The sequence below is a fragment of the Glycine max genome, chromosome 9, assembly GCF_000004515.6.
Source record: "Glycine max cultivar Williams 82 chromosome 9, Glycine_max_v4.0, whole genome shotgun sequence".
Taxonomy (NCBI): Eukaryota; Viridiplantae; Streptophyta; class Magnoliopsida; order Fabales; family Fabaceae; genus Glycine; species Glycine max.
Genome location: NC_038245.2, coordinates 951,967 through 970,013, shown reverse-complemented (window position 1 = coordinate 970,013; position 18,047 = coordinate 951,967). Strand labels below are relative to the sequence as shown.

Here is an 18,047-nt window from a genome sequence, read left to right as displayed (position 1 = left end):
GATTACAAATTATCACAAAACACACATATGTAAAATATTTAAACTCAACACTATTAAGGACTAAAAATCATCACAAAAATTATTTTTAAAAATAGAGTCAAACTCAATGAGAAGTTCATCAACTACCAATTTTTAGAGAAAATATTTAATCAATTCTTTTCTTAAACAAGTCAAAATATTTATTAGAGAAACAAAAATACAGAGAGAAAATACAAACATAGCAATAGATCATCTTTTCTGTTTGTCCATGTGTGTAAAATAAGTAAAATTACTATGTATGCCCCTATAATTTTATTAAGAGTAAAATATGTTTGGATTCCTGTAATATTTAAAAAAGTATTATTTTTTCCTCAACAAAAATTTAGTATTAACTTCGTTCATGTAAAAATAAAACATTTTTGCATATCCTCGATGGTAATTTGGTATAGTTAACTGACTTACATATGATTAACTATCTTCGGACTTACGCTCGACATCACAACAATCATACATCTCCAATGAACTCTCTTCTTCACGCGTGATTACCTCGACAAGGAACTCAAGCTTTTTCACATCAATGTCAACCACATTTGCCCAAATGCAAGAGGACGTCGTCCACAACTACCAACCTTTAATCGACGTTGTTGATGCCTTAAGTATTGTGTTCAAGGTCAACGTTGCCAAGGAGGTGGTGGGGATGTCATGACGCTGGTGGTGATGTCCATGCATCACATTTTTTCAAAGTTTATGTATGATTTTGAAAGAGGGGAAGAGGGTCGAGGTTGTTGTGTTTTTAATTGGTTTGAGATTGGGATTAGGGTTCAGACTAAGTCCAAGATAAAAATGCGATATTTGACCATTACAACAAAACATCCTAGAATCATATGCGTAAGAGACATTAGAATCAACACGAATTAAAAAAAATATTATTTAATGAAATTTATTATAATAGTCTCAATCATATGATCACTTATAAAGTCATATGAATTTTCAAAAAATCATGTAAGTTTTTTACATTAAATCTTAACCCTCCATATATGCTTATACGCTTTAGATATAATCCTCTCACCCTCATAAGATTTTTCATAAAATATGTCTCTCTATATATTATATGAAATAATTTATTTTATTAAACTTATTACATTGGTTACTTCGGATATCCTTTCAGTCAAAATGAACAATTATTCTCTCGAAGTACCAAAATTTACTTGAGGATTTAAATTTTTTATTTTAACAATTGTTATTTCATATAAGAGAAAATGATAAAATAAAATATTCTAATGATTAAAAAATTAAACTAAAGGTAAAATTACAAAATAAAGGAAACAAAAGTGACAATACTTAATAAATATGGCCACATTTAATTAAAATTCTTTAAATGAAAAAAATAAAAGTTCTCTTATTTTTTGACCCAATAGATCTAAGGAAGTTATATAAAATGACGATATCATTTATTGATGGACACATGCTCATAACAATTGCATCGTTATTCTTAAGTTTTGAGGGTTATATACCAATTACGTAAATATTTCAATGTGATTATAATACCTTGCTCCAAGACCTAGGATACAGATCATTTAAGTTTTGTTTTTATAACTTATAAATATGTTTTGTTAAAATTGAGGTGCCTAGATAAGTAAACTAGAACCCAAATATCTATCAACATTATGTTTATCGTTGTTTTGGATATGATTCATACTTGTATGTATCAATTTCATATTGACCATAGTTTTTTTGTTTAACTTCACCGCCACTCCCTCGTTCCAATGTCAAAACCTTATATCGTACATAATTAATTTTTGTCCTAACATTATTGTCTTGAGTCATTAGAATAGCTCTTCAACACATAAATTGATATGATTCTTACTTTTTGATGAGAAACATGCACTTCTAAAATTTTCTTGATTTTCAACGTCAAAGTTCTACAAATGATCATCCTTACATATTACTATATCAAAGTGATGACGATCATCACTCCATCATCATTTGGTCTCTATTAGAGCCACATCACCATCCCTAGAGCATAATATTCGCAAAACATTAGACAAATACAAAATTAATATAAATTAAAATTTCATCATAAAAAAAGGTATAATAGATTTATTAAAAAGAAGATAACGGCATGGGGCTTACGAAGGAGGAGAGTAGTCAAATAGAATCGCACACAACTCCATGGGAAATGCCACGTGTCAGTGAAAAGAATACATGTGCTGCACCGGAATATCCCTCAAAAGAGAAAGAAATACAATTCCCATTATACCCTCTGGGGTTCTTGGTTTGGTTCTTCTCTTCCTTGTTTCTCTCTTCCCCTCCCCCGTTGATTCATTCACCAGTCACCACATGGCACAGAAACAGAAGAAGTGAAGAGAAAGGTGACTCACTTGACAGCAGCTCCAAACCCAAACCCCTTTCCTCTCTGCCCCATTGCCCAAAAAAACGGACCCAAACCCCTCAACAAAGACTCTTTTTGAGTCTCTTTTTTGTTTTGTTTTGTTTTTTCTCTCTGGGTCTTCTGGTTTCTTCTCCATTGAACCCAGCTGGCCCCACCTCGCAAAATCTCAGCTTTCGTTTCGTCACACAAACAAACCTCGTCCCGCTCCTAGTTACACACTACAATGAATGCTCTTTAACATTTGTTGTCTTCTTTTTTTTTTCTCCCCCCCTTCCCCGAGCATTGTATGACTTCACTTCCGCTTCCTCGGACCTCACTCTCTCTCTTCAATTCTCGGTGACGTCTCACTCTCTTTCTCTCAAGAACCTGATCCCCTTTTACTTTGCGCCTTCATTTTTGTTATAATTATTATTTCTATTTTCTTTTTCAGGTTTTGTTATTGTAGAATGGTTTTAAGTTAGGGGGGCGGTGTGGCGTGTTAGGGTTTTTCCTAGTCCAATTCACGTCGGTCTCGGAACGACCCATCGTAGGTTTAAGAATGTCTGGTGGTGGTGGTGGCTGTGGCGGTGTTTTCGTGACGTGGGAGGAGCAGGTGATATGTCAGGAGCGTGGGAACCGAGTGATTCACTTTTACCTGAAGGACGCTTTGGGGAATTCGGTGCTTGCTGTTGTGGGGACTGAGAGGAGTGTGAGGCACATGATGTATGTTGTCCCTGACCATTTCTTGCAGGCTTATGGATCCACACAACCCATCAATGCTTTCAAATGGAGGGCACGCCGAGAGGTTGTGGACTGGCTCACTTGTTTGGTCTCGCGCAATCGGTCACACCATGCAGGTAGCTAGGCTTTTTGCTCCAATACCTCGTGTTTTACGGTGGTTTGTTTGGTTTTATCAAGTGTTTCATTGTGGATGCATGCACTGAATGTTGCTACTGTCAGCATTGATGGGATTTTATCATGAAGGTTGTTTGTTATGCCCAACTAATGTTTTCGAAAAATTATCTGTTAATGTGATTTCAGCTAGAGCTTTAGGGTGTTTGGTATACCCACAATAGCAATTGTAGCTACATTTGTCAACAATTGACCACAACATCAATGTGGCCTGTGAATGTGACTGTGATTTGAGAAACCTTGTTCCGGCATAATGTGATAATGCTTGGTTGTTGTTAGTTGTCGGTCATGAACCAGTGTCTTGTACACTGACACTGGAAAGCTATAAGGCTTGTTGTTATTAATCGCGTAACTGTGCTTCCTATGATGAGTTTGTCTTTTCTAGGAATTTGGTCAATTCTGTGCCGTGAGTTATATAGTTTGCCATTCTTGCCTGCATGGTCACGTCGACTGGCTTGTTTGTTTGGTCTCATGGAATTGTACACTCCGTATGCACGCATTTTGGTTTTCAGCGTTCAATCTTGTGTCTTTCATGTTTTGGGTGATTTGGTTTTTATGACGTGTTAATTACAGATGCATGTGATGAATGCTACTGTGTGCATGGTTTTTGGCTCATGGAATTTTATCATGATGGTTTTTGTCTGCACCTAGTGGAATAAGGCTTGGTTGTCGTTAATTGTCAGCCGTTAATGGTTGTTTTGTGTTTTCTCTTGAAAGCTATAAGATTTGTACGGATTAATTGCGTAACTGTATTTCCTGTGAGTTTATCTTTTCTAGGAATTTGTTCAAGTCTGTGCTGTGTGAATCATACAGTTTACATCATTCTTGCCTGCATTACCACTTACGCGAAAGTTGTATTTACACGCACCTTGTTAGTGGGATGTTGTCTTTGGACTTTCATATTGAGCATTTACATTGATAGGTGATTTTTTTTTGGAAATCAGAGATATTTTATGATTTATTGGAAGAGTAAATTGGTTTATTTTAAATTAGTGTTGTTACCATATCAAATATTTTATTTGTGTTAACTTAAGTGCAATCATATGAAATTTATATGCTATTTTTTTCCTCTCTAATATGTTATTATGGATGATTAACAATCACCATGTTAGTATTTGTCGTTGTTGTTTCCATGGTAAGTGAATAAATGTGTGAGTAGCCGTGATTGGTTTGTTATTCTAATTTCTGGCCTGTCATTTTGCTAATGTAATATATAAAACTGCACATTACTTTTGCAATCAAATAATCATTCTTTTTTTTTTCTTGGGAACATAAATTATATCTGGTATTGTATTTAATACATTATGATATTACATTATAGTTGCACTTGACATGGTTTAGAGACATCATTGGGCCTTATTGCCTGCTACCATTATGAAGCAAAGCAGGCGGGAAAAAAACCATGAGCCTTGTGAGTTGTGAGTTGTGACAGAATGAGGATGATTGAGGTAATGATAAAAGAACTAGGATTCTAGAGTTGAGAAGCCACTCATATATTTATTCTTGGTTTACTTGTATAATACCATAGTAGTCAATCCCAAATAGCAAAACGGAGTGTCCGACCCCAAAAACTTCATAGAGGGATAGCAGGATGGCCGTTATTTTGAACCCTAAACCCTAACCATAAATTTATACTACTCATGTATATATGCTGAATAATAAAGAAAAAAGTACCTAAAATTAAAAAGAAGTCATTGTTGTTTTGACTTTTTTAGAGAGATTGAAGACAGAACAGAGAAGAAAGAGAGTAGTTGGTTTTATGAAATGTTGATTGTGAATAGGCCACAACAGTGAAGAAATCGCCCATAATTGGTCGGAAAAGGGATGGATATTTGAGAACCAGTGAGAACAGAGTCTGGATGCCGGAAATTGGCCAGAAAAGTCTTCACGGCAGCATGCAACAATGAGTCATGCTTTAAACTCGCAGGGGAGTGCGGAAAAGAGCTCTACAGAGTCTAGGGCTTACACTTGCAGGGGCACACAAACAAATGTAAGAGAAACCTAAAACAAGTCATCTTAAAATTGTCTGATTTTCCAATTTTACCTGCTATAAAAGCTTGAAACAGCATTCAGTTGGGGGTAAAACAGTCTTCAGCCCCATATTTGAAATAGTGACAACAAAGGTCGCAAACTGCTGCAATTCGCACCACTCCACATGAGACAGCCAGACATGACATGCCTCAGTTCCAAGTAGTGGGGCCATCCCACAACATGACAGCGCTGTTATAGTGCTCTATTAACTACTCTGTATAATACCAGTCTCAGCCCAAAGAATACTAGTCTTGTCTAAAACTTTGATTGATAGCCACTGTCATGTGCTATTTACGTGACTACTTAATACAATTGGGGTTTACATTAAAATCACTACAGGAAAAAATATAAAAAGAAGCAATTCTTACATTACATCACCCGAAATTGCATGTATTTATGGGATTGTAGCTCAATTGGCCCTAGGCCCAACCTCCCTCCCTTACCAACCTGCTCCTCACTCCCACCTAAAATGGAACTTACAAATGTCACTAAATCATTGGTTTAACAAGTTCTTTGACCAGATTTTGTTCAGTATTTAATGTCACATTCCTTTGCTTCTTTGATATTGCTGCCTCACTAATAGTAAAGAACAGAGATTGCTGAGAGAGAACAGAGATGTTTTTTGGGGCTAGTTTAGTGCTTGAAGAACTGGGTACTGTTCAATTTGATTTATTTCCTTTTTCCCTCAGTGCCACACTGTGATTTTTGTTATCTGTCTGTGTTTTAGATCTATGGATTTGTCCATTTTTATTTCATTCCTATTTTGTTTTAAGATCAAAGCACTAAGCATGGTGTGATCATGTTTTGCTGATTGATTAGCAATTGCCATCGAAACCTATCGATTTTCTTTTTTGTTTCTTTTTTTTTTTTGCTTGAGCCATGATGCATTGGTAGGGTTGCAGCCTTGCAACAATGGTAGTACTATAGTAGTTGTTAAAGTTAATGATGTTTATCTAAAACCCCTCAACAAATGTAGTTCTTAACTTTAACGGTAGTCATAAAAACAGCTTGTCCCCACATTTGGGTAAGGCTGCATACATTTGTCCCTTCCCAAGACCCATATTGATGGGGTCCTCACATAGCCACCCTTGCATTATTCCTCTTTCCATTTGGATGTGAGCCTATATTAATTTTACATAGCAAGAAAGATTTTATAAGATGTCCTTTGATCAATTGGTAAGATTTTTTTTTTTTTGTCTCGAGTTTGTGTGTCTATGAAGATGAGTAAGGTATTGTGTTGGGTAATTTATGTCAATCTGTTTCCTGAATCAGTTTTAAGAACAATTTTTTCTTAGAAAAAAAAGAATCTAATTGATGTTGAACTTGACATTTCATGTTGGTGTGGCCTTTAAGCCTATTCCGAGGTTCAAAATGCATGAGAACCTTTCATTAACAATGAGGATTGTGGTTTAATCCATTTCTACTTGATATGCCCTGCTAATTCACTATTTTGGTTGTTCCTAGAAGGCAAGATGAATGTCTTATACAGTATGAACTGTATTGTATGTAGGTATAAATACTGAGAAGACCAATGGTTTAAATTTTAAAATTGTTGCAAAGAGGAACCAAAGGTTAACTTAACTAACTGAATTGCAGTTGGATGCCAACATCTTAATGTGGTTATTTTAGTGATCCTTTAGTCCAAATAAAATGGTTTAGACCTTTTGATGCCAAACTGAATTACTGTTTTTTCGTGACAAATCTCCTTTTTCATCCAGTGGATATTTTTGTTGTTTGTTTTGTCCTTATTTAGCTACAACTTGATCTGCCAATTCTTTTTTAACAGCTTTTTCTGTAGTTATGGATAGAAAACATTTTGAGCAGCCATAATCTTTGTGTGACAGGTGTACAGTTGGATGATTCAGCACAAGCCGTTGAATCTCTTAAGATTTTAACGTCTGGGATCAATGTCAATAATAGAATTTTACCTGATAAAATGGTATGGAAATTGCAAGTAATTAAATTCATCTCTCTATATTTTCCTTTCTATCTTTATGCATTTATTCGCCATACCTTTTTTTTGTACTGCAGATTTCTAGGAAACTAAAATTCCAAAGTTCTGATATTCAATGGTCAGGCTTTTCTTGGTTTTGTGCTAAACAGCTGAAGCACTACTCAGGGTTTTGCAGGAATGGAACAACCATAAATGTGAGAAAATTATTTCATTTTCCATTATATCAATTTTTCCCCCCACTTTCTTGGTATCATTTACTTTTCCTGTTTTTGGAGGGGGCTTAATTTTTATTATTCTCAAGATATTTCTTCTAAAATTTAGGTTCATTCATTTGTATATATTATGGCTGAAGAAGAAAACCACTATCTTGGTTACGTGGAAGATATGTATGAAGACAAGAAGAGACAAAAAAAAGTGAAGGTACGGTGGTTTCACCATGGTCAGGAAGTTAAGCATGTGATTCCACAGCTGAATCTGCAAGAGGGAGAGGTTTTCATCACACCTCATGTGCAGGTGATTAGTGCTGAGTGTGTCAATGGTCCTGCAACAGTTTTGACTCCTAAGCATTATGAGAAATACCTAGCTGCTGTGCCTCATACCTCTTTATCTGAGATCCATATGTGCTTTAGGCAGTTTAAGAACAATAAGCTTAAGCCCTTCACACTTACAAAGTTGCGTGGGTATAGTAACCAAACTGTTCTTTCTAGTTTGAATAGTCCTACTCTCTCCAAGAGAAAGGCAAAGTTTGAAAAATCGCGCACAGATGATGATGAGAACTTCACTCAAGATGATGCTTTAAGGTCCAGCAATAAGAGGAATAGAAGTTCTAAGGATCATGTACTTGAAAAGGGTTTTTCTTGTCTGCAAATCTCTGTTCCTGTGAAAGAAATGACAAAATGTGAACCAAAACACCCTAGTTTAAAATTAAAACTATCAAGAAAAACATTGGGTATTAAGGTTATTGGACCAAAGCCTCAACTGTCTTTTCAGGTTGGTGCAAAGATAGAGGTTCTCTGTCAAGATAGTGGCATCAGAGGATGCTGGTTTAGATGTAAAATCTTGAGTATGTCTCCAAGGTTGCTCAAGGTCCAGTATGATGATTTGCTGGATATAGACGGACCACAGAAACTAGAGGTATGCAATGACTTATGTTTATTTTCTCTTTATTTTATCTATCTATTTTTTCTAACATTGTAGAAATACTGAATCTGGTGATTTTTGGACGTAGAAGTCCAATCATCTCCTTAATTGTCTATTGAGCCTTATTGGTGAAGGGAAGGGTATGGTTCTCAGTCCTGTTGTTCACACTTTGTAGGAATGGGTCCCTGCGTCTAGAGTGGCAGCTCCTGACAAATTGGGTATGCGAAGTTCGGGCCGCCTAACAGTTCGACTATGCCCTCCTGAATATAATACAGGTCATACTTTTGAGATTGGAGCACCAGTGGATGCCTGGTGGTGTGATGGATGGTGGGAAGGTGTCGTGACTGCAGTTAATGTCTGTGGGGATGGAGTCCTGCAGGTTTATACCCCTGGTAAGATGAATACATTTTTATTTCTTTAATTATCTTGTGCTATAGTCACTGGCACAGTTTATGAATCGTGTTTTGTTTGGGTTAGATATCTCATGGTAATATGATTTTCTCTTTAGGCGAAGAGAGGTTTCTAAAGGTCGAGAAGAAGAACATTCGGATTTCCCGAGATTGGATCAATAACAGGTGGGTTGATATACAGGGAAAGCCCGACATTTGCAGCTATTTATCTTCAAATGCCAGGTCCAGCATCAGGATGTCAGCTAATTCTGCAGTGGTAGATGGATCTATGTCTGATTGCTCTGCAATATTAGAAAGTAAACCAACACCAAGTGCCAAAGTTGAAGTTGCTAAGAAGGTTGAGCCAGAATTATCTGGTTTGGAAGCACCTGTTAACCTGGAAAATATAATAACAACTTTGAGGGAGCCACTCTATGCCATTCATGAAGACAAGGATAACAACTCTGGTGATGGCTGCGATGATGAAGCTGACAAGGCTGTGAAGACACTTCTGGCCTTAAATGAACACAAGGATAAGTACTCAGGTGGAGGCAATAATGGTGACACTGACAATGATGTTGACGTTGATGCTGACAATGATGAAGATGATAGTGAGGAAGATTTCGATTGTTCTGAATCAAAACTCGATGCAGCAGAAGCAATACAAGTTGCATGATGAATATAAGATAGAGCTAAATGGGGAATTTTTTGCTCTCCTACTGATTATACCTGAAGGTGGAAATCAAGTTGTATATAAAACAGAATGAGAAGCCCTGAGGTAGTTATATATGCATGCAGGAGGATAATGGTTTTCAAGTTTGACTTAAGGATAATAGTAGTGTATAGCATTATAGCTTATGGTTTTTGGGTTATCATGAGATCAACTTCTATAGAATGATATATTAATATATAGTATATTTTAGGGTCCATGTTAGGTCATGTGGTTGGTAAATGAGCAACTGCACATATCAGTTGAAACTGCATAGAGTTAGCCCATGAGTAAAATTTGTAATTTTCTTATTTTCAGTAGTTTGGGCTTTGACCATGAATCTTACAAGATTACAGAATTACAAAATCTGCCGCCATGTCTAGATTCTTCTATTTCAATTTAAGAGGGGATAAATGTTTTAACCAAAGGCGTGTTTATCGTCCAAGTCTTAGTCACTTAATTTTCTTAAATAAAGCCTCGTTTTTTTTCTTGTAAATGGGGGAAATAGGTGTAAGTAGAGCTTTATTTGCTTAAGTGGTTTGGTTCAACTTGAACTAGTTAGGGGATCTAAAGTGGCTTTTGAGCTGACTTGTAGGAATGAAATTGCAACAAAAAATAATTATGGGATTCCATGATTAAGTTGACTTGGTAAAAAATTCAAGAGGTCTTCGTGGATGGTTTTCATGAACTAGTGCATTAAGGATGTGATAATATTTATTTTTCATTATTTTATTTTGTCTTGATTTACTCATTGTTGTGAAAATTAACCCTTGAGGTGACGCTTGATATAGGAAAAATTTTCATTCTAAGTTAAACCACCTTTTTCAAAAATGAAAGTTTAAAAAATAAGATTCCTGACTAGTTTTTTAATTTTTTTTAGTTATTAAAAATTAACGTTTAAAGCTAACTAACTTAGTTTCCGGTGGCTTGCATGATTATTAAATTTACATTTTATAATTTATGAGTATTTTTATAGTATTTGAATTTTTAATACATTATTAATTATTAACGTTTAAATTTTAATAAATATATGTTAGTAGATATCTTAATATTTAAATATATTTTAATAGGTATTGTATTAGATAAAATTATCTTCACTTTAGTGATGTCAAAGTGATGTCTTGTAAGTTTTCTTTTCACTTTCCTTTTAAAAAAAGTTAGTTTAGTTTATTTTGTTTTTATTTATTTTTTAGGTTTACACGCTTGATTTTGATTTCAGATAACAAAAATTGAGTAAAATTATTTTAATTATAATAAAATTCAGTGTCTTGTTAATTAAATATTTTATTATGATTTTTTATATTTTACATTTGTTGTTAATTGTATATAACTTCCTAGAATAAAATCTTCTTTGATATATATTTGCAGTTAATTATCAAGAGGAAGTCTTTTCTGATTATAACTCATACACAAATTAACATTTTCAAAAAGATATTTTTAGTCTTCTATTAAATATGATAAATTTTCATTCTCATGTCACTTTCTTAAGAAAATAAAATCATTTCTTATATCGAATGCTACATACTATCTCAACAAGAGAAAAAAGATCGAAAGTTCAATATCTTCTCTACAGCTAATAAATCTAACATTCTAATAAACTAATATTTATCGATAAAAAAAATAATATCTTAACTAGAAGGTCTTTTTGAACAATCACCCCTCTCAAGATTTAAAAGTTTATATTTTCAAAGTGTGCAGCTCAAACCTTTGTCATCAACCTTTGTCTATTTCTACAACATTTAATATACTACAAAAATGCTTTAATGTGGTTTACATAGCTGTGACTCCTATACATTTATTTTTCTTGTTTTGTTTTTTTTTTATTCTAGTTTTATTTATGCCTTATCCAAGTTACTTACTCGAGCATTATTTTAAGCTTACTTTTTGCTATTCACTTAGATGCTTTTAGCCTTTAACCTGACCTTCTCACATGCTCCAAACTAGGGTTGTATTTGGTTAAAGGAAAAAAATAAAGTTATAATAAACCACCAAATATTTGAATAAAAAACAATAATATGAATATTTAGAGAAGAAAATTTATGGTAAACCTAACTTTATTTAATTTTAAAAATAAGAATTATTTGGCTAAAAAACTTGAGCTAAAATCTGACATAATACAAACTACATAGGTTATAAACACAATTGAACCTACATTGTAAGATAAAGTAACCAATAAATGTGCAACAAGCCATCAAGGGTTTTAGTACCCTAAAAACTAGAATGTTGTAGAAACTATGGAGAAATACAGAAGTCTGAATAAACAAATTTTGAGTCTACATTTCCAATTTTTGCATCAAGACCTTGACCTTGTCTACATAATAATACATAATACATTCATATTAACTTCCCATGTCTATCCACTCCATACAAATGCAACCACATTCATGGAGTTGGTCAGTTGGGTAGGGAGAGAAGCATAAGAGATGTGAGATAAAACCATGTTTAACTTGTGTGTATCGTCTGCTCTTTATCTAACTCAGCCCATTACTAAAGCTTGATACAGCACTTCAAAATTTATATCAACCTTGTTAAACAAGACTAATTTATTTCAATTATGGGAGGGTAGGAGAGAGTAATCTATGAAGTGACACATCAGAAACAAGGGAGGCCTCAGGGGGAACCAATCCCCTTTTTAATGAGAATATCATACACCCTGTCAATTTTCATGGCATCCATCTTGAACAATTGATGAGCATCAGATTTTGCAGTGACAGTGCCAGCAAGTATTTGTAGAGACAGCTGCTCTTGCATCTTTAGATACATGGCTGGAGGCAACCTTAGCTCACAGCATAAACGTTTCTCCTGCCAAGGAAAATACAGATGATTTTAGAAAATCAATGAACTGTATTTTATAAGGCAAACTTGCCAAAGGCACTGTATAATATCCAAAAACAAAAACAAATCAGTACTATATAAGCTTAAGTAATTCTTAGATTTGGATTTGAACCTAATAAACCTAAAAGCTAGATCAAAAGGTGAGGGTCCCCCCCCCCCCAAACTTATATACACTATTTTAGTCAAATCATTACTCAATGTGAGATTTTCAGCAGCAATTTCTCATCTCAGTAGAAAAATATTAGCAGCATTTAACTATCAGAATCACACCACCGTCACAAGGAATCTAATTTAAGAAGATTTGGAGGGGGAGGGGGGAAGGACTGCATGCTCACCGATTCAGAAAGTAAATCTGCCCCATAGTATCCTGTCACGTCCATTTCATTGACAGAACTAGAAGTAGCAGGCCCTGCAGGTCTTCCTCTCAAATCCTTGCCAGCAGAGTCTGGAGACATCAATGCATTAGAAACCCCTAGATTGCTTGGGCCACCCTGAGCACTTTCTTTTGTCCTACGAGCACTTTCTTCAGCTTCCCTTTTTCTCTTTTGTGCCAGATATCTATCAGCTTCAGCTGAATTGCGGCAACCAGCAGCCCGGGCTTCCTGCAAAAGCATGTGTTACAAATGTGAGAGTCAGTACTAATTGCTTGATTTGTGCATGCAGTATGCACATCATATAATCTATATCGACCGTGGTATAAACAAACATCCATTTCCATTCAATATACAAATCTAAGATTTGATATATTAAGGCAAACAATTCTTGCAACTTTGTCTAATACTAGGATAGGTTAATTTGAATGCTTCAACTTTAGATGCTCATAAGACACCTCAAAAATGGTATAACCAGACTGATTAGCATGAAAATTTTCCTACTCTCCACAAGCAGTAAAATGTCCATCTCTAGCAGTTTCTACCAACATTCAACCACACAACAAAATCCAGAAAGGAAATGAAGATAACAAAATGCTCCCCCAAAAAGCTTCTATTTTTCCGAAAGACAGAATAAAGGTAAATGTCAATAATAATTTAAAGCCATCCATGTCTCAAACCTTAAGGTCTTGAAGTCTTTTACGAGTTCTATGTTCAGAGATAACGGTTCTAAGCAATTCCTCATGCTCCTCCTTAGTATGAAAGCGCATGAATAAGTCATAATTCCGACATATTGCCTTCTCCTCAGGTGTAAAATCCTTCTCAAATGGATTTGGGTATAACAAATTTCTTTCAAGTATGAAATCCTTCCTTCGCTTTCTTTCATCAAGCCTGCAACATTTTTCAATTTAAAGATGAGGTGTGAGCAATGCTCAGCAATACCCTGATAATGTCATTACTCTTAATGGTTGACTGTAAATAATTCAGAAAGAGAAACATATAAAAATAAATTGGTTGTTTACCTTTTTGCATAGAAACGCAACACCCGTAGTTTCAGCTCTCGCTCATCATCAGTGTCAGTGTCCTTAAATTCCATTTCAGCAAGTAGTTGTTCAGCGTCATTATCATATTCAGGATCAAATTCCTGTCTTTTGGCGTTATAACCACTCGATTCTACTAAAGAAGGACCTTCATTTCCAGAGGAAGTAGGCTTTTTTCCTCCAAAATCTCTGTCTAGTTGAGAATCTGCCAATGACAGAGGAATTAGGAAGTTTAATACAGAACAGTGTCAGTAATTTCCTCAAAGAATATGCATGGTGGATAGGTTAGCTAATATCACTGAGGAAAAGATATTAAAGTGTCAAGAGTTCAAGGCAAGAAGCTACTCCCCCTTTACCTTGCCTCAGCATTCACAAAATCTGTTTTAGTTATACTAGTAACTAGTAAAGAAGAATTGCAACATTTCCTCAAATTTAATTTATTGCTAAGGCTGAAAAACCATGCAGAAAGACACAAATTCTTTACCTCTTTTTCTATAGGAATAAAAGTAAAAGGTATTATTCCAAGAAGTTGGTTTTTTAAATTTTCTATGGAAATGAAAATCCAAAGGATAGAAATTAATTAGAAGTTAATTGGGGTTCAGGACCAAATATAAAGATGCACACCTTCCATTTTAATGATTCCTGGACCACCTTTTCCACGGCCCACATTAGATGCCTTTTGGTTTGCAGCATGTGTGTTACCCGAGGGGCCATCCGACTCTGCAATATATAAAGTTAGAGATCCAAAGAAGATGAACACATGTAACTTGATGCATGAAAAACTAACTAGCTATGAACTTATTTTGCTATACCTGAATTCAAACTGGATGCCAAACGATTAGCAGAGCCAGCTTTATGCGAATCTTCAACCCTGAATCAACAAATCGACATCAAAGAATGTGGTATAGGGATGACATGGGATAAAGGATATAAAAAATGACAGCCTTACTTGACTCTAGATGGAGAAAAGGAAGATTCTGCCTTTATACTAAGATCCGCCATGGAAATTCCTGTGCCAATCACAAGTGACCAATGATTATAAAAATGTCACCAAAAAAAAAAAACCTGCCAATCATGCAAAATAATCAGAAGCCACATATGATGCAAATTTATTCTCCTTTTCTCAAAATGTTTTATGCAAATAACAGCATCATGAGGTACATTCATATTTAGACAATCTGCAGTAGGCAACCAGGTATACTATTATTTGGACACATAAACTTAAGTAAAAGGAAACAAGCTCATGTCATCCAAAAGAAGTGGTAAATGGGACATGTCTGCTTATAACAGCATACTATGCAAGTGAAATTAAGTTAAAAACTAATGAATGTGATGTTATGGATCGTGACAAACCTTTCTTGTCTTCACCCTGCCCTTTCGCCATGGCAAGAAGTTCTTTTCTGTTTTTCCCAACAACATGAGACATATCCTATAAAATAAGACAGGTCAGGATGTAAAATACATTATGAGGATAAATATAATAAAAAGCATTCATTGCAGCTTCATTTGATGCCCATCATACCGGAACAGGAAAGAACGGGGAATTCAGGTATACATTCCTATAGTGTTCTATGCATGACTCTTTGTTTTTGGTTCCAACATGCTCGGCAACTTCTGTCCAGTTTCCCAAGCCATACATTTCAATTCCCTAAAACCACAAAATTATTGCTCAAAATATCAGATACAAGTAAGAGATTTCTTCTTGGAACACATGCTTTACAGTTTTGAACCACTAGTCACCATTACTCCCACAAAATAAATTTGAAGTACCTCTAGAAGCAAAATTTCATCATCTGCATTCCAGTCTGGGCAAATAAGAGGGAAAGACAAATTATCCTGTCAAAATAGAATCCCATAAAGCAAACCATCATAAGAACAACAATATTGGCAAAACTAGCAGTAACACAATTTTCTCAATAGCTTGGGACATATTCACTTAAACAAATTCTCACAAATATGAATCATATTTTTCATAAGGAAACAAAACAGTTTCAGAACAAACTTCCAATGTAACTTAAGTGATTAATCCTGCAATTGACCAGAGACAGTCAGACAGCTCAACTAGCAGTCTAGCGGGAAAAAAAACACAACTTTCTCTGTAACAAAAGCTTTAAATTAACTAAACATTAAATGAAAACATTTGAGATTAACATATACTGACCATAACCCTGTAAGGGTGGTTGCTTTTATGAGGTGTCACCTCAGCTCCAACAGAAAAGCACTCTATACACAAGTCAAAATCTGGGCACATGGCACACTTAATACGGATTTTTCCTGTTATATCCTTATTACAATAATTGCAGTGGTACAGAGCCTTTTTCCCTTCGCCTGCTCCTTGGCCTGGTTCGCATGAAAAAACCAGTAAAATTATTTTCAAACATCAATATACATGAAAGTGATGAAACAACAAGGCAATTTAAGGTCTAAGTAACTATTACTTCTATAATTTTTTGTGTGTGAAAAACAATTAGTTAGTTTCGTTAACCTAACAGACATTCCACAAGCCTTCCAGCACAACTCCAATGAATCACTACCTTTCTTCTTGTTTCCTTCATTATAAGTGGAAAAAGAAATTCCAGGCCACACTTACATAATATCTTCAGCAAAAGATTATCCAGCGAATGCATTGAGAGATGAGTAAGGCTTTGTATTCGATGAATGTTAACAACATAATTTAAAAGTTACATCTATAATACACGATAGTTACAAACTTATAGTGCTATCATAATATACATTGTTGATATGTTCTATCTACATACATGAAGATGGTCAAGATTATCTCATTTTACAACAATAAATCTTTATCCCACTTGGCTGCGTGTATCACATAATGTCACTCGGTTATGAACAATTCATAATCAATTATAAAGCATTGAAAATCGATTATGAATTGTAAAATAACTATGTTCACATGTAAAATAGCACTGCTAATCGATTATGCCACATGGAAAATGATTATCAATGACGTGAAACATGGTTACTGTGCAATTTCTGCGCATATCAGTAACGAAATAAAAAGGTGCGGGTCTCCCTTCATTCTCACCTATTTCTTCTCCCTCTCTCCTATTTCCCCCACAATTTCTCAAATACCAAACAAAGCCTATAATTTCATAATATATTGTAGGATCAAAATTGTTCAAATACTGCAGAAAAATAGAAAAATCACCTGCAGCTCCAGACTCCGAATTCTCTCCACTGGCAGCATTCTTTTTTCTCCTTGACCTACAACCAAACAAAAAAAAATTAAACAGAAAAAAAACACAAGGGGAAACAAAAAGACTTTAGTTGAGCATCAAAGTGGAAAATAAGCATAACATTCTAATGCATCTGTGATCAATTAAACACATTCAGGAAAACAACAAAATTTAATTGCTATTAGCATCCTTTCTCTCACAAAGAGACTTGCATTTGGACGAAGGAGTAAAACCATTAAGCATAATCAGATAGCGATAAAAAGAAAAGAATAAAATAAACCTCTGGTTGGGGTCCTCATCGGCGTGGTGGAAATTCCCACGAGAGCGACCCATTGATTCTCTGCGCGAACTCTTGAATGAATTTGAGTTTGTTGAGACGCAGGATCACAATGGAAGAAAAGGGCAGCTAAAATTTACACTTTTTAGAATAAAAACCCTAGATTTTTTGTGGTTGCAATTGGGTCACTGTAATTGATACAAAAACTGAAACTTTTACGTTGCCGCTAAGGATTTAGGTATTTACGCGCTAAAATTCAGTGAAAAAATATGAAAGAGGCAATTGTCGAAAAAACTGCGACAAAAGAGGATTTTTTAGCGTTGCATGAGTTGAGTTCGATGCCGTAAGTGGAACTGAGTTACGAGGAATCTGTTTCAAGTGTAACTAATTTTTTTTTCTGTGATTTAAAATAAATTGTCTTTTTGAATTTAAATTTAATTTACATTTAAAAAAATATTTACACGTTTTTTTACTGTCCATTCCAACTTATCTACCTTAAAATGAAAATTTAAAATAAAGGTATTTACATACTTATTTTAAAAAACCTCATGAATTTAAATTATTGTCCTCCTACTCTTATATTTATTTTTAAATTATGAATTAGAATACACAACTTGCAAATTATATTCACTATAAGGACAATATATATATTGAAAATAATTATTTATTATAAACTTTAATTATATGAAATAAATATAATATACATATATATATATATATATATATATATATATATATATATATATATATATATATATATATATATTATAGTGCATAACTAAAATACTAAATAGAAATAGAAAATAGAACCGACAAAATATTGTACCACAAAAACTAGTGGATAT

General features: G+C 34.5%; 2 protein-coding genes across 4 annotated transcripts; one reads left to right on the top strand and one right to left on the bottom strand.

Annotated features, from left to right (window-relative positions):
• Nucleotides 1–2,239: 2,239 nt before the first annotated feature.
• Nucleotides 2,240–9,851, top strand: LOC100816046 (uncharacterized). Of its 3 annotated transcripts, none has more exons than XM_006586709.4 (7): nucleotides 2,240–2,707; nucleotides 2,802–3,207; nucleotides 7,138–7,232; nucleotides 7,325–7,441; nucleotides 7,569–8,381; nucleotides 8,563–8,779; nucleotides 8,896–9,851. In XM_006586709.4, exons 2-7 carry the CDS (start codon nucleotides 2,910–2,912, stop codon nucleotides 9,450–9,452), a joined length of 2,097 nt encoding a protein of 698 aa, XP_006586772.1. In that variant the 5' UTR covers nucleotides 2,240–2,707; nucleotides 2,802–2,909; the 3' UTR covers nucleotides 9,453–9,851. The 3 variants fall into 3 exon arrangements, with proteins under 3 accessions (XP_006586772.1, XP_006586773.1, XP_006586774.1); XM_006586710.3 differs by lacking the exon at nucleotides 2,240–2,707 and adding an exon at nucleotides 4,978–5,252 and having other exon boundaries at nucleotides 3,068–3,207; XM_006586711.3 differs by lacking the exon at nucleotides 2,240–2,707 and adding an exon at nucleotides 5,044–5,252 and having other exon boundaries at nucleotides 3,077–3,207.
• A 1,891-nt stretch (nucleotides 9,852–11,742) lies between these two features.
• Nucleotides 11,743–17,575, bottom strand: LOC100815514 (transcriptional adapter ADA2b). The gene is made up of 13 exons (XM_006586708.4): nucleotides 17,206–17,575; nucleotides 16,898–16,953; nucleotides 15,893–16,071; nucleotides 15,502–15,567; nucleotides 15,254–15,379; nucleotides 15,085–15,160; nucleotides 14,681–14,741; nucleotides 14,544–14,602; nucleotides 14,356–14,451; nucleotides 13,714–13,936; nucleotides 13,372–13,582; nucleotides 12,656–12,922; nucleotides 11,743–12,287 (listed from the first exon to the last, which is right to left on the bottom strand). Exons 1-13 carry the CDS (start codon nucleotides 17,256–17,258, stop codon nucleotides 12,096–12,098), a joined length of 1,665 nt encoding a protein of 554 aa, XP_006586771.1. The 5' UTR covers nucleotides 17,259–17,575; the 3' UTR covers nucleotides 11,743–12,095.
• Nucleotides 17,576–18,047: the final 472 nt, after the last annotated feature.

Bases quoted from the DNA above. Each gene is read 5' to 3' on its own strand.
- LOC100816046 (XM_006586709.4), top strand. From the start codon at position 2,910: ATGTCTGGTGGTGGTGGTGGCTGTGGCGGTGTTTTCGTGACGTGGGAG. The intron at 7,233-7,324 runs GTATGGAAATTG...TTTGTACTGCAG, and splicing joins GAATTTTACCTGATAAAATG to ATTTCTAGGAAACTAAAATT. The intron at 8,382-8,562 runs GTATGCAATGAC...CACACTTTGTAG, and splicing joins ACGGACCACAGAAACTAGAG to GAATGGGTCCCTGCGTCTAG.
- LOC100815514 (XM_006586708.4), bottom strand. From the start codon at position 17,258: ATGGGTCGCTCTCGTGGGAATTTCCACCACGCCGATGAGGACCCCAAC. The intron at 14,742-15,084 runs GTTTGTCACGAT...TGATTGGCACAG, and splicing joins GCAGGGTGAAGACAAGAAAG to GAATTTCCATGGCGGATCTT. The intron at 13,583-13,713 runs GTAAACAACCAA...AAAATGTTGCAG, and splicing joins TTGCGTTTCTATGCAAAAAG to GCTTGATGAAAGAAAGCGAA.